We start from the raw sequence: 16883 nt of genomic DNA, 5'->3' as shown, positions 1-16883 counted from the left end.
TTTGAACATTTTGGAAAGGATACTTTCCTATATGCTGAAGAACTGTTAGAATTCTATTGATAGGTTATGAGGACGAAGAAGCTCTGGAATCTTGAGTTCAAATTGGCGTGAGATTGATCTTCTAAATTGCCGGCCACCAAACTTCCCTTCCTATTTCCTGCGTTAGTTGATGATGTAAATGGTCCTCTTTGTTACTGTTGCAAGATTTGCTCCATATCTGCTGTCGTCATCCCCCTCAAAAAAGTACAACCGTTAACCCCAAGTCCTTTCAAATGAATGTCCCATCTCCACTCTGTCACTGCCTCCATATCTGTGCCTATCTTCGCCAGAAGTCCATGATTAAGTTCCTCCAGTCAGGTTGATGACACTTCTAAGATACTGAAACAACTCTTAGTAAGTCACAAATCTCATTCTGTGACTGTTACAAAGGTTATCCCTCCTTGTCCTTCTCACCAATCTACACCCTGGCCATACTCTCCTCTTACAGTACCTTTTGCTGCTTCATCCAGCTGTGTGGGAAGGCACTCGTCTGGTTCCATTCTTAGCTTTTCTGTCATAACCAGATCTCAGCACCCAGGCAATTGACTTGAGTCCTCATGATCTGTCCCCTTGCTTCACTTTCTACATTTATGCTGACTACACACAGCTTTATTTCTCCATCTTCCTTGACCTCTTCACTCTCTCTGAATTGCCAGACTGCTTATCCAGCATCTAATACTGGATGAGCAGGATCTTCCTCCCAACTGTATTTGAGGAAGATCAAAACCATTTTATTAGGTCCCCTTCACAAACTCTTTTCTATATCCACTGACTTATCTTTTTGACAGCTGCCTGAAGCTGAACAAGACTCTTTGTGACTGACTTTATATTTGAACCCAAGATAGCTTCTGGCCTCATCCATTACTATTGCTGCTTATTTCCACCATGTAACATTGCCGTACTCCATTCCTGCCTCAGCTCATCAACCAAAACTCTCATCCGTGTCATTGTTACCTCTAAACTTGGCTATTCTAACATGTTTTTTTACCAACTTCCCATGCTGTACCCTTCGTAAACCTGAGTCATCCAAGCCGCTCCCCGTATCCTAACTCGATCTCAGACCCATTCATCCATCTCCTGCTAACGTACATTACTTGGAGTCAATGCCTTGATTTGTAAAAGTCTCATCCTTGTTTTCAAATCCCTCCATGGTCTGGTCCATCTCTGTAAAGTTCTCCAACCCAAAACACTCAAGTATGCACACCCCAAATTCTGACTTTTGCATCCCCAATTTTAATTGCTCCATCGTTGGCCATGCTTTGAGGTGCCAAAGCATCAAGCTCTTAAATTTCCTCCCCAAACACTCCAGCACCCTGCTCCCACCCTCAACAACTCTTTCCTCCTTCAATACACTTTAATATCTCCTTGTGGTCAGTGTCAAATTGTGCTTGAAAACACTCCCGTGAAGCACCTTGACCTTGATATGTTTTACTGCAACGTGTTTATGGATGACCTTACAATGCAAGGATATATTTTTAGTACTCAGTGGACAGATGTGGAGAACCAAAATATCACATTTAGGGATCTTATTTGATCCATGGAGCAAGAACTTTGTTTTCAAAGACGTCTTTAATGTTCTCTTTGATCCCATGAGAGAATTCTGCAGGTGACACAAAATGCTGTTTGAAATCTGAAACCTTTATTTGACCCACTGCTGAAACATAAATCTAGGTCAATGCAATTTCTCTAAAATGCTGTATTCTCCAGCAGTAACCTATCTCCAGAAGTAGATCATTGAATGTGAAGCACTTTGGGATGTCTGACAGGATGATGAGAGTAAATTTTCCTCTTAGAAAATTGAGATACCAAAACTTAGCATTTAAATGAGAAGTGCTGGAACTAATCCTAAACCAGTACGACACCCTTCTTTTGTGAAGAAAGCAAACTTGTGATGAATGATTACTGTGGTTTTCAAAACGTAGTTTTTAATGTATTAGTTTTGATTACAATTTGTTTTTTTTGTTTTGGCGTGATTGTTTATTTTTATTCCTTTTGAGATATGTTAATTTACTGCCACTAAACCTAATTGCAATTATATTCTGCATCCCTGACTTTGCATATTGCTTTCACCACAATGTAGTATGTTGCATACAATAGATTTTGTGCACAAAGTTAATCTTTAACCATTTTTAAAAATATTTTTTATTCCAATCATCTTTTTTTCCTGTCTTATTCAGAAGCCGCTTGGGCAGAAGTTCAAAAAAGAGGTGCATATCAAAAACTTGCCCTCCCTTTTTAAGAAACCGAAACCTCAGCCCACCACGCCAATAGAAGAAACGACTGAAGACAATGTCCTAACTCCTCTCTTTGACCCAAGAGCTCAGGACATGTGAAGAGTGGCAGGCTCTGTTTAACTTCCACTCATGCTTAATGGAATAAAATGGACCTTTTATGTTGATTTTAACTTGTAGTGTGTCTTTAGTTGTAAGGTGTTCATCAACATTAGCATAGTGGAAATTAGCATCAAATAGCTACTTTAAAATGACTGCTCACCTAAAGAAAATACTTTCATGAGGCCAGGATAGTAACTCTAACAATTTAGTGGCTAGATATTTCTCTAAAATATCTAGTTGACTGCTAATGGTGTAAGTTATATCCCCATAAAATTATTTCTGCCACAAATTCGTTTAGCCAACTTGCATAACTTTGTAATGCATAAAGCATTCTGTGGTGGAAAGAAGTGTAAACTAATTGCGGTAGATTGTTACGAAATGCCTTAACATGTTCAGAAATTGAATTCATTAATTGAGTTTGCAGCAATCTGTTTTTCAAAGTGTTGTATACTGATGGTTTGTGTCTGTGATCTCCGTATAAAAAAAATCAGAAGAATCATTTTGAAGTTTTGTTAAGATATTTTGTATGCCATTGTTTAATATTAAATTTGATTGTCCAGTTTTGTGTATGAATGTTTATCTTCTGCTGCACGTCAAAACAACCAGACCTTCATAACTGCAGAAGTTTTGATTTTTAAAAAATCTACATCAGTCTTGAGTCCAGACAGGTAACATTTCAGAAGCAGAAAATAATGGGAACTAGTAACTTCATTTTAAAATTTGTTACCAAGCTTTTCTGCATTTAGCATTAGCACATCACTTTATATTTTCCGTGTGTTTTAAATGTAGATTTTGAAAATGAACTGGAATTAACATTAAAGTGATGGCTGTTTTTGTTCCAAGAATTCTTGTGGAAGAGTCTTTTATAGTAGTTGTAAAGTGGACTAAGTATCTAAAATTAAGTGCATTTCTTCCATTTTTATTTTCTCCACTACTTATACTTAGTCTTTTCCCATTTATTTTGAATAGTTCAGTTGCCTTTGTATCTTTTGTAGCTAAGTAATGAGTGAATGACATGATTACAAAATTTGAGTTGTATGAAATTCACAATAACATATGTTTGTTTTGAGAATACAAAGTCTAACCCCACCTGGCTTGTAATTCATGTAAATGCGTCTGAAAAATATTCAGTTAGTCAACTTGGCATTCTCTCAATTTTATGTAGTGCATGAGAGTGAAAAGCCTGTTATTCTTGGTGAAAGTACAGATTATATTGCTAAGTGCTGACTTCACAGTGTACCAGTACAGAATTCCTTGTCTGACATAAAACAGATTACTGTTAACCCCAATGAAGGCGCTGTTAAAAATGTTTTTTTATAAATGTACCGGCATTTAGCATCTTTTTAGTAAAAAGCTGGTTACCCAAATTTTAAACAGAACTACCAACTCTTCGGTGACAGTGCAGTAGATATAACTTCTAAAATTAATCCTGTGTATGTCTGCAGAATGGCATGTTGAGATGATCACTTTTCATTTACTTCATTGGTAGTTATGTTGCATGTTTCCTTAATTGTATTTAGTTTTTGATCTAGTAAAACTGAGAGCTAAGTGGCAGAATTATGCTCATTTGACCATAGAATTGAGCATTATGAAAGAAATACATTTCTAATTTTTTAAAATTTACAGTCCATCTTTCCTCAAAGATTTTGTTCTGAAACTTAATACAGGAATGATATGAATTGGAAGAAAATACTGTCATTTGCTTTGATTTTTATTTCGCCAATAAAGACAGATTCTACATAATGTACTGTTGCTGGCCTCAGTATCAATAAAGAACTTGGCTGTTAACTTGTATTGTTAATGATTGCAGTCCAGTTGATGCACAGGAAAGAAAACAAGACTTGCATTTATTCTGACTTGTGTTCCCATCTCCAGCCCACAAACATTTCTCAGAACTTAGAATTACAGGATTTACAGCAAGGTCAGCCATTTGGCACATTCTTTTTCAAATAATCAAATATCTTCATTATCATTTTAAATCTCTACAAATCATATTGGCAAAGATTAATTTGTGGAACATTTTGGTGACTGCTTCCTAGATCAACATGTTGTAAACCAACTAGGTATAAAGATTTTCTATGTCTACACCTGTGTAATGAGACAGGGTTATTTTGCAATCTTAATAAAAGATCCTCTGGGGGATGGAGTTTTGTGCCTATCCTGATGAGTGCAAGACGAAAAGCTTTGATAGTATGTCTTTTTCGGCAAAATTTAAGTTCTGTATTACCTGGTGACTCATTCCATATTAATCGTGAGAGGAATATATTCCAATCCAAAACTACCTTAACTGCAATTGCATAGGTATAAAGATAAATACACTGTGGGAAGCATTCAAAGAAATTGAAAATTTTCAACAAAAATACCTTCCACTTGAAATAAAATCAAAGATTCATCTGTAACTTACAAGGGGAGTTGAGGACAGTATTAGATTAAAAGAGGTGTATAAAATTGCAAAGAATAAACCATAAGTCTGAGGATTTGGAAAACTTCAGAAACAAGCCGAGGGTAACCAAAAGGCTGTTATGGAAGGAGGGGGGGGGGGGGGAAGAGGAAATATTGGGAGGATGTTTGCGTTCATGGGAGAGTGTAGAACCAGAGGACATAGTCACAGAATAAGGGGGTACTCAAATATTTAAGATGGGTTTGAGGAAGAATTTCTTCTCTCAAAGAATGGTGACTCTTTGGAATTCTTTACCCCAGGAAACTGGAAGCCAAGTCCTTAAATATTTTCAAGGCTGAGATCAATAAGCTTTTAATCAGTAGGGAAATTAAGAGTTACAGAGAGAAGGCAGGAAAGTGGACTCAGTGTTAGATCAGCCATGATATTATGAAGGGCTGAATGGCTTACTTTTGTTCCTATTATGGAAAAATTCAATGAAAGTAAACTAGACCATGTTTAAAAAATGATTACCTTTTATATATTGTATATCTTGCAGAATAGCTAACACCGCTATCAAGAAATGGAGAGATAAAGTGGGCCAGTTAGCCTGATATCAATTGTCAGGAAAAATCTGTAAATCTTACCATGCTTTTCTAAGAGCATTGTTATGATCAGGCAGTCAACATGGTTTAATGAAAGGGAAATCTCTACATTGTGTCCTTGTCTGAGGGTTGCTGATCATGGCTCTCACATCTCTATACCATGATATCACAATGGGGCAAGCCGAAGAAGCAGACCTCTGAGATCCCCAGCCTTTATGAGGACTTTTGCCATCATTATTAAGCACACTCTAGCTAACTGAACTAACATTCAACACCATCACTCCTCCTCTTAAGCCTTTTGATGGAAAGGGTCCTTAGGGATGGGATTTACGACCATTTAGAAAGATGCGGATTAATCCGAGATAGTCAGCACGGATTCGTGAAGGGCAAGTCGTGCCTCACAAATTTGATAGAATTTTTTGAGGAGGTAACTAAGTGTGTTGATGAAGGTAGGGCAGTTGATGTCATATACATGGATTTTAGTAAGGCGTTTGATAAGGTCCCCCATGGTCGGCTTATGATGAAAGTGAGGAGGTGTGGGATAGAGGGAAAGTTGGCCGATTGGATAGGTAACTGGCTATCTGATCGAAGACAGAGGGTGGTGGTGGATGGAAAATTTTCGGGCAGGTTGCTCGCGGAGTGCCACAGGGATCAGTGCTTGGTCCTCTGCTCTTTGTGATTTTTATTAATGACTTAGAGGAGGGGGCTGAAGGGTGGATCAGTAAATTTGCTGATGACACCAAGATTGGTGGAGTAGTGGATGAGGTGGAGGGCTGTTGTAGGCTGCAAAGAGACATAGATAGGATGCAAAGCTGGGCTGAAAAATGGCAAATGGAGTTTAACCCTGATAAATGTGAGGTGATTCATTTTGGTAGGACAAATTTAAATGTGGATTACAGGGTCAAAGGTAGGGTTCTGAAGACTGGAGGAACAGAGAGATCTTGGGGTCCATATCCACAGATCTCTAAAGGTTGCCACTCAAGTGGATAGAGCTGTGAAGAAGGCCTGTAGTGTGTTAGCTTTTATTAACAGGGGGTTGGAGTTTAAGAGCCGTGGGGTTATGCTGCAACTGTACAGGACCTTGGTGAGACCACATTTGGAATATTGTGTGCAGTTCTGGTCACCTCACTATAGGAAGGATGTGGAAGCGCTGGAAGGAGTGCAGAGGAGATTTACCAAGATGCTGCCTGGTTTGGAGGGTAGGTCATATGAGGAAAGGTTGAGGGAGCTAGGGCTATTCTCTCTGGAGCGGAGGAGGCTGAGGGGAGACTTAATAGAGGTGTATAAAATGATGAAGGGGATAGATAGAGTGAACGTTCAAAGACTATTTCCTCGGGTGGATGGAGCTATTACAAGGGGGCATAACTATAGGGTTCGTGGTGGGAGATACAGGACGGATATCAGAGGTAGGTTCTTTACGCAGAGAGTGGTTGGGGTGTGGAATGGACTGCCTGCAGTGATAGTGGAGTCAGACACTTTAGAAACATTTAAGCGGTTATTGGACAGGCACATGGAGCACACCAGGATGATAGGGAGTGGGATAGCTTGATCTTGGTTTCAGATAAAGCTCGGCACAACATCGTGGGCCGAAGGGCCTGTTCTGTGCTGTACTGTTCTATGTCTATGTTCTAAAAGGAAAATAATGACGACATATTTTGAGGATCTAAATAGTAGGGTAGACAAAAAGGGTAAGATGTTGTATGCTTGGATTTCTAAAAAGGCTTTTGATAAGTTACCACACAGGTTAATTTGCAAGGCAAGGATAATATATTAACATGAATAGAGGATTAGTTAATGGACCAGAAGCAGAATAGGGACAAATGGGCCATTTTCAAGTTGGCAGGTTGTAACTAATCATGTTCCAAGTATCAATGCTGGAGACTCGGCTACTTACAATTTATATTAATGACTCGGGCAAAGAGATTGAGTGTAATATATCCAAGTTTGCTGACAGTACAATGTAAGGGAATGTACAGTGGGTGGGCACAAAAGTGAGTAGGCAACAAAGTAGCATAGCATTTTGTATGGATTTTTTGCCTTTGTAAAAAAAATAGAAAAGCATTTTTACAAGGTGTGAAACTTAATAGAATTTAGAAGAATGAGAGGTGATCTCACTGAAACATAAGATCCTGAAGGGATCTGACAGGATAGACATAGAGGTTGTTTCCTATAGCTGGAGAACATAGAACATGGGTTCAGCATCAAGAGGCCGATCATTTAGGGCGAGGTGAGAAATTTCTTCTTTCAGTGATGAATCATTAAATTGCCTAGCCCAAAGGGTTTTGGATGCTCCATTGTTGAGCATATCCAAGACAGATGATAGACAACAAGATAGAGGAGCAGAATTAGGCCATTCAGCCCATCAAGCCTGCTCCACCATTCAATCAAGACTGATTTCTTTCTCAACCCCATTCTCCCGCCTTTTCCCTCTAACCTTCGGTCCACTTACCAATCTAGAACCTATCTATCTCGGTCCTAAATACAATCAATGACCTAGCCTCCACAGCCTTCTGTGGCAATAAATTTCACAGATTCACCACCCTCTGGCTTAAGAAATTGCTCCTCATCTTGGTTCCAGGGCCATCACTTCACTATGAGACTGTGCCCTCGGATTCTATTTTCTCTCACTAATGACAACATCTCCATGTCCATTCTATCCAAGCCCTTTCAGTATTCTCATGTTTCAATAAGATCCCCCCTCATCCTTCTAAACTCCATCGAGTCCAGATCCAGAGTCCTCAAACACCTCATTCGTCACAGATTTTTGATCTCTGAATCGAGGGATATGGGCAGGAGTTAGGAAAGTGGAATTGAGGTAGAATGTTAGCCATGGATGACGGAGGGGCTGAATGGTCTACTATTGTGTTCTTATGGATCAATGCTGGACTTTATTTACAATCTATATTAATGACTTGGATGAAGCTACTTGGTGTATTGATGACAATACATAACAAATTGTGAGGATAATTCCTGTCTACAAAGGAATATAGATAAAGTGAGCAGATGGATGATAAAATGGGAAAATGTGAGGATATTCTCTTTGTAGAAGGACTAATAAAACAATGTTATTTAAATGCAGAGACTTAAACGTGGCACAGAGGATCTGGATGGCCCTCCCACATAAAACAGCATGCAGATACAGCAAGTAATTAGGAAGGCAAATTGAATGTTGGCCTTTATCGAGAAAGATAGAATATAAAAGTCATGAAGTCTTTTTACAACTGTACATGTTGGTGAGATCGCTGCATACAGTTTTGATCTTATTTATGGGAGATATGCTTGCATTGGAGGCAGTTCCGAGAAGGTTTTACTAGGTTGATTCCTGGGTAGTGCATTCCAGATCATAAATGTGCAGTGCATAAGAAGTCTCATGTTACCATTGCTTCTTTTGCCAGTAAGCTTAAATTGGTGTCATCTGACTTTTAACTTTTCCACCAGCAGGAATAGTTTCTGTCCTGACCCTTCATGATTTTGGACACTTGTACTGAATCTCCGCTTTAAGGAAAATATCCCAGCTTCTTCAATCTATCCATTGTTACAGAAGTTCCTCATCCATAGAACCAATCTCATAAATATTTTTGGTGCCCTCTCTATGCCTACACACCCTAATGTGTGGTGCCTGGAATTGGACATGATACTCCTGCTGAGGCCAAATCAAAGTGTTATAAATGTTCACCATAACTTCCTTGCTTTTATACTCCATGCTCCTATTTATAAAGCCCAGGATCCAGCATGCTTTATTAACTTTTATTCTACAGAAAAACTGGAAATACCAGATTGGCAGTAGTAACCTAGAGGAAGAGTTCATAGAATGCTTTCAAGATAGTTTCAGAGAGCAGCACTTTCTGGAACCAACCAGAGAGCAGGTTATATTGGATTTGATATTGTGTAATATAACAGGATTGATTAATGACCTGAGAGTAGAGACACTCCTAGGTAGAAGTGATAACAATGTGATTGAATTTTTCATCCAGTTTAAAAGGGAGAAGAGTGGGTCTAAGACTAGTATTGTACACTTAAAGGACAACTATGTGAGCATGAAAGCTGAGTTAACTGAAGTGAAGTGGGACACTAGCCTAGTGAGAAAAATCAATCAAGAAGCAATGGCAGATATTTAAAAGGACATTTCAGAACAGATATATTCTTGTAAGAAAAATTCTAAAGGGAGGACCCACCATCTGTAGTTAACTAAAAGAAGTTACAGGAAGCATCAAAAGTAAGAAAAAAGCATGTAACTGCACAAAGATGAATGGCAGGTCAGATGATTGATCAGAATATAAAAACCGGCAGTGAATTACTAAACTGCTAATGAGAAAAAAAATAGAGTATGAGAGGAAGCTATCTAGAAATGTTAAAACGGAGAGCAAGAGTTTCTACAGATATTTAAAAGGGAAAAGAGTAAGTGAAGTGAGTGCTGGTCCTCTGGAGAGTGAGAATGGGGAGTTAATAGTAGATAAAAATGAAATGTTGAATTAAATGAACAAATATTTTGCTTCTTCACTATAGAGGATGCAGAAAACATTTCAGCAATACCTGTAAATCATAAGACGGAAGGGAGAGGAACTTGGTGAAATTACAGTCACTAAGAAAGCGGTGAGAAGTCTCTGGGTCCAAGTGGACACCATTGTAGGGTATTAAAAGAGAGGTCTAATGAGGAAATAGAAGTGTTCGTGTTAATTTTCCAAAATGCACTAGATTTTGGCAGTTATATCAGGCTGGAAAGTAACAAGTATAACTTGTCACAATCCCAATTGATACTACTGTACAGGAAGATCCCAGAATAGAACCTTGGCTCAAAAGACCACAACTTTTACTTTTTTAGAAAACATGGATGAACAGTCAGTTACCAATTGGCTTTTAATAACAAGAAATAATTTAAGCATGAAAAGTTTGATTATAATACAATAGACCTTCAACAACATGTACAGTTGTAAAAAGACTTCCTTACTTTTATATTCCCACTTCACTCCCACTTATCTTGACAAATGTTCACAGATTTTAAGGATAACATGGCGTTACAAAATATATAATGCTCTTGGTCTCTATAACCCAACAAGCATTAGTTGCTTCACAGTTACTTCAATTATCACTTCAACAGGTGTAGTAAAATGTCACAAACGTTAGGATCACTTCAGATATCTTTGGCTTCTGGAAATTTCACATTTCTGTAGGTTCCCTAACTAGTTGTTCTTAGATTTCTGGCACTTGCTTTCTTGCCCCTTACTCCATTGCCTGGCTTTTCTTCTAGCAAAGCTGTGAAAGATGTTCCCTCTCTGTGCTATGCTCCTTCTACTCTGCCTGTTAGTTAAAACTAAACTCAAAAGGTATTTTCCCTAAACGTGGCCCATGGTGCTAAGCAATATGCCATTCTTTCTCCAAGCTAGTGTTCACTTTTCCTATCATAGCACAACAGAAACACCCTACAATGGTGTCCACTTGGACCCAGAGACTTGTCTCCGCTTTCTTAGTGACTATAATTTCACCCCATACATGCAAATACCTTAGTTTAAAATGAATCTAACTAGGGTTGTAACTTTTCTTCTGCAGAAACACTAAACCACTTTAATCTATACTTCATTTCTAATATTTAACGATACAAACATAGATCACTTAAACCTACTTTTGTTTCCTGACAAACCCCTCTATTCAAGAGGAAAGGAGGTAGAAAACAGAAAACTATAGGCCAGTTAACATCTATCATGGGAAGAGTGTTAAAATCAATCATTAAAGGGGATATAGCTGGGAACTTAGAGAAAGTAAAGATAAGTGGGAAGAGTTAGCATGATTTTGTGAAAGGGAAATCATGCTGAATCAATTTATTGGAGTTCCTTGAAGGAGTAACATGTGTTGTGGATAAAGTGGAAACTGTAGATGTAGTGTACTTGAATTCCCAGAAGGCATTTGATAAGGTTATTGCAGAAAATAAAAGCTATTGATGTAGGGGCTAACATATTAGCATGGATAGAAGATTGTCTGGCTGGCCGAAAACGGAAAATGCATAAATGGGTCTTTGCCTGATTGGCAGTAGTAGGGTATGGCAAGTGACCAGGGATCTATGCTGGGGCCTCAACCTTTTTACAATTTACATCAATGACTAAGGTTAGGGAGTGAAAGCATGTTATCTAAATTTGTAGATGACACGAAGATAAATGGGGAAGTATGTTGTGAAGAAGACAGTTTGCAGAATGATATAGATAGGTTGAGTGATCTGGCAGATGGAAGTATAATATGGGAAATATGAAGTTGCTCACTCTGGCAGGAAGAATAAAAAAGTATTAAATAAAGAAAGACTGCAGAATTCTAAGAGGGATCTAGGTGCTTCAATGCATGAATCACAAAGTTAGAATGCAAGTACAGCACATAATCAAAAAGGCTGATGGAATTGTAAGCGTCCCGGATCAGAACCCCAAGGTATATTCTGAAGTTAGACCAGACCCCAACTTTTTTTATTTTTGCATAGTGTGAGGAAAAGATACTTCGGTCCAGGAGTAATTTCACTGACAAATTAGGGATCTTTTATCAAAACAGGCTTTATTCACAACACAGTCTAAGCATAACTAATAAAATGAAGCAGTTTAACTCTTAACAGTTGAACAACGTTTAAACATGAAAAAAAAACAATCTAATTTCTAATTTATCACCTTCAGTTCCAAATAAGCAACATTCTTCTTATAGACTAAAACCCCCTCTTTAAATATAGTTGGCAATCACAGATATATTTGCTCTAACTTTGGTAAACAGCCTTGGAGCTTCCAGAGAGATTTTGTGGAGAGAGAGAGCAGACTTTTGTCTATAAACAGCTCCAGTCAACAACTGAACTTTAAACTGAAACAGAAAGCAGATACCCCAAGGTATATTATGAAGCCAGACTTGGCCCCGACAGTTGTTCTATTTCGGCATTAGTGTGAGGATAAGATGCTTCACTCCAAGTGTGATTCGATTGACAAACTAGGAGGTTTTATCAAAAAATGGATTTAACAATACAGTTTAACTATAACAAATGAATCAGCTCAACATTTAACATTGGAACAATACTTAAACATGACAAGATACAATTCTTAACTGCTAACCGATTTCTATTAGTTCCAATTCAAGCAATATTCCTCTTACAGACTTAAACTCCTCTTCAAAATCAGTTAGCAAAAACCCAGGCTTACATCCTTGTATTTATTAACAGTCCTAGAGCTTTTTGAACACCTCTGGAGAGAGAGTGATCATTTGAGAGAGACACCTCTTTTAAACAGCTACGGTCAGCAACTGCTCTTGATTTTAAAAATGAAACTAAAAACCTGTCTTTACTGCAAGCTTAGCAACTCCTATTAATCACATGCCTCTGTCAATCAACATAATCAAAACCTTACTCTGAAAGCCCAAGGGAACGCTAAGTAAACAAAATGCATTAACTCTGTTTAAATAAACATATCCTGGACTAAATCCTACATTCTCAACATTGAAGCTGTCTGTTGCTCAGACAAATCAGCACTCTATAAAACAGAGCTCACTTTTAAACATACCCCTTATAAGAAACATGATAAAAATACATTTCTTAAAGGCACAGTATCATCACACAAACCTAGCTCTCCTCATTAACCATATCATGACATGACCTTATATACCTAAAAAAAACTTCTATTCCGTTAATAAAAAAAACCCAGGCGAAATGGGCAGCACGGTGGCACAGTGGTTAGCACTGCTGCCTCACAGCTCCATAGACATGGGTTCGATTCCCGGCTTGGGTCACTGCCTGTGTGGAGTCTGCACGTTCTCCCCATGTCTGTGTGGGTTTCCTCTGGGTGCTCCGGTTTCCTCCCACAATCCAAAGATGTGCCGGTTAGGTGCACTACCATGCTAAATTGCACTTTAGGGTCCCGAGATGTGTAGATTAGAGGAATTAGCAGGGTATATATGTGCAGTTACGGGGATAGGGCTGAGGTGTGATTGTTGTCAGTGCAGACTCAATGGGCTGAATGGCCTCCTTCTGCACTGTAGGGTTTCTATTATGGGGCGGCACGGTAGCACAGTGGTTAGCACTGCTGCTTCACAGCTCCAGGGACCTGGGTTCGATTCCCGGCTTGGGTCATTGTCTGTGTGGAGTTTGCACATTCTCCTCGTGTCTGCATGGGTTTCCTCCGGTGCTCCGGTTTCCTCCCACAGTCCAAAGATGTGCGGGTTAGGGTGATTGGCCAAGGTTAAAAAAAATAACTGCCCCTTAGAGTCCTGAGATGCGGAGGTTAGAGGGATTAGCGAGTAAATATGTGGGGGTAGGGCCTGGGTGGGATTGTGGTTGGTGCAGACTCGATGGGCCGAATGGCCTCCTTCTGCACTGTAGGGTTTCTATGATTCTATGATTTCTATGAAATCTCCAATTATAAACAACAGTCTATTAGCCTTACCTGAGTAAACACTACATTGCTAAAATGAATAATTATCTTGCTTTCCCAGTATCTGAGCTGTATTCCTTCCAGACACATTGGCTCCCTGTAGAAAAAAAATGAATTTTAAACACTACAGAAACATAAAGTATATCAATAGCACAGTATCATCACAAAATGCTACCTTTTATTACAAGAGGAATTGAACATAGAAGTCAGGATGTTATATTTCAGTTACACAGGGCATTGGAGAGACCAAATCTTGAATACAATGTACAGTTTTGGTCTCCTTATTTAGGAATGATGTAAATGCATTGGAATCCGTCAGCGGTTTAACAGATTGATACCTGGAATGAGCGGATTCTCTAATGCGGAAAGTATGGACAGGCTGGACTTGTTTCCACTGGAGTTTAGAAGAGTTAAGTGTGACTTAATTGATTTATATAAGATCCTGAATGAACTTGACAAGGTGGATGTGGAAAGGCTGTTTCCTCTTGTAGGTGAGTCCAGAACTAGAGTATAGTATTGTCCACAAATGATGTAAGAGAACACATGGTCCACACATAGGGGTCAATTTTGTTATTGGACTGAGCAGTGTGCACAAGCAAGCATGGAGGCAGCTCCTAGAATGAATCATTTACTGTAGATATGTACGTAGTTTTTGTAGTTAAGAAACTCAGAATTAACCCAAGACTACAAAGAATTAATTAAGATCTACCAAACAGTATCCAACACCCTACAACATGGTAGAAGCAAAATACGACAGGCGCTGGAAATCTGAAACAAAAACAGAAAATGTCGGATAGACTTAGAATGTCTGGCAGCATCTGTGGGGAGAAAAGCTGAGTTAATGTTTTGAATCCTTATGACATTTCTTCAGAGTTCAGTAGGCCCTCTGGCAAAACAGGACATCAATCACATCAAAGAGCTAGAAGCATGCTGCCAATTGAAAAGGATAATTTGTTAGCGATCATAAGTAAACTCCAACTGATTCCCCAGGATGATGATGAGTGTTCCCACATCCACTGTTACTGCTAACAAAGGTGGCCAAAACAGAGATCAAGCATTGCTACCATTAGAGCTTGGTTCAAACAACAAAAAGACTTTACGTTGCAGAGAATTTCCTGGTCTCCAATGAGCGACTGGTTATCCCAATTTCCCTTCTGCCAAGATTCTTCAAAAAATATACTGGTCCACCTGGACATTACAAAGTGCAGGGCAGAGACCCAATCCACTGTTATCCAAGAGGCATTTCAGGGCGATTGACGGCAACATAGCAAATTGTCAGATGTGTGCGATGCGCAGGCAGAACCAAAGAGAGTCCCTGATTCCCACATAATTTCCTCCCAGGTCATGGGAGAGACAGGACATTGAACTATTTGTCTTCAACAGCAAATTGTGCCTTATTGTCTATTCCTTTTCCAGATGGGTTAAGGTGAGGCAATAATTAAGGCACTGAAAGATATGTTTGTGAGCCATGACATTCAGGACAAAATTGTGTCTGATAACGGCCCATAATTTTCAAATGAGTATTTTGTACACTTTGTCCCGAGATACCAACTGTGAAATGGGGAGGCCAAAAGAGGAGACTACACAGTAAAAACTTTTCTAAAAGAGAATAAAGACTTTTCCACAACACTGCTAACTTATAAGTCAACCCCGTTACAATGCGTCCTGGCCCCATCCGAACTCCTGATGGGCAGGAAACTCTGCACTTAACTTCCAATCCTGCTGATGAAACTAATACATTAACAGGACATCCACGCTCGAGAGCAATTTTACAGGCAGAAACAGGCTTCCATCTACAGCAAAAGGTACAGCACCCAAACACTATGAAAGGAGGACAAGATCTGGATTAAAGACAATGATTAAGAGAGAGGGTACTAACTTCAAGAATGACGATGATCAACCTCTGTCCTATCTGGTCAGCATCCCAGAAGTTCAAACAGGAGAAACAGGAGGAGTCTCTTCATCATCCCTAGAGTGCCTGGTCCCATGGTACAGTGAACAGGCATTGAGGAAGATGTTCAAAGACCAGAATAACATCCAAATCAAGAGTTTACCTGCACCAACAGAGCCAATCAATTCTCCAAACAGTAGTGGGAACAAGGTGTGGAAGGGTTATACAGTCTTCAGATGCTTGAACCCATGAACTCACAGAATTGAAGAGTGGAGATGGGATCGTAATAACAATGTAAATATAAGGGGTAAACAAGAATAACTTGAAATACATTGAATAAAGGTGGGGGGCAGGGGGAAGTTTAGTATAAGGGTCTTGCATATATATGGTAACTGTGGGAGTGAGTATAGCACTACCAACAATGTGACATAAAGGAACACATGACCCAACCTAGTGGTCAGATCAGGCATGGAGATGGCTCCTAGTTTGGCTCTCTATTGTATAAATATACATAGTTCTTATTGTTAATAAATATCTATTTAAGATTACAAAGACCGCTTGAACCCATGAACTCACAGAATTGAAGGGGGTGGGGGGGGGGGAGATAGGATCGTAATAACTATGTAAATATAAGGGCTAAACAAGAATAACTTGAAATACATTGGATAAAGGTGGAGGGCAGGGGAAAGTGTAGTATAAGGGTCTTGCATATATATGGTTAATGTGGGAGTATAGTACTACAACAACGTGATATAAAAGAAATAGTATCTAACACTCTCTATAACAGAAAACACGGCAGCCAACTTGTACACAGCAAGGGCCCAATGATATTGATATAAAAGCAAAATGCTAGAGAGCTGACTAAAACGGAAAGTGCTGGTAAAATCTCAGCAGGTCTGGCAGTGTCTGTGGAGAGAGAAAGTTAACAATTTGAGCCCAATATGATTCCTCTTTGCAACTGATTTTTGGTGATATTGATTGAGACGGTACGGTAGCACAGTGGTTAGCACTGCTGCTTCACAGCTCCAGGGACCTGGGTTCGATTCCCGGCTTGGGTCACTGTCTGTGTGAAGTTTGCACATTCTCCTCGTGTCTGCATGGGTTTCCTCCAGGTGCTCCGGTTTCCTCCCACAGTCTAAAGATGTGCGGGTTAGGTTGATTGGCCAGGTTTAAAAAAATTGCCCCTTAGAGTCCTGAGATCCATAGGTTAGAGGGATTAGCGGGTAAATATGTGGGGTAGGGCCTGGGTGGGATTGT

General features: G+C 39.3%; 1 protein-coding gene across 2 annotated transcripts in view; it reads left to right on the top strand.

The window, feature by feature from the left end:
* Nucleotides 1-4160, top strand: part of xpo5 (exportin 5) — an 86331-nt gene extending 82171 nt beyond the window's left edge. For both annotated transcript variants that reach the window (XM_078229616.1, XM_078229615.1), the window contains exon 32: nucleotides 2217-4160. In XM_078229616.1, the coding sequence (XP_078085742.1) occupies nucleotides 2217-2372 (156 nt within the window). In that variant the 3' untranslated portion in view covers nucleotides 2373-4160. The remainder of the gene's footprint in view (nucleotides 1-2216) is intronic.
* The last annotated feature ends 12723 nt before the right edge of the window (nucleotides 4161-16883 follow it).

Source organism: Mustelus asterias, chromosome 15 (genome assembly GCF_964213995.1).
Source record: "Mustelus asterias chromosome 15, sMusAst1.hap1.1, whole genome shotgun sequence".
In the NCBI taxonomy this organism is placed as follows: Eukaryota; Metazoa; Chordata; class Chondrichthyes; order Carcharhiniformes; family Triakidae; genus Mustelus; species Mustelus asterias.
The sequence above is the reverse complement of the archived record's forward strand: the minus strand, read 5'-3'. Positions and strand labels throughout refer to the sequence as shown.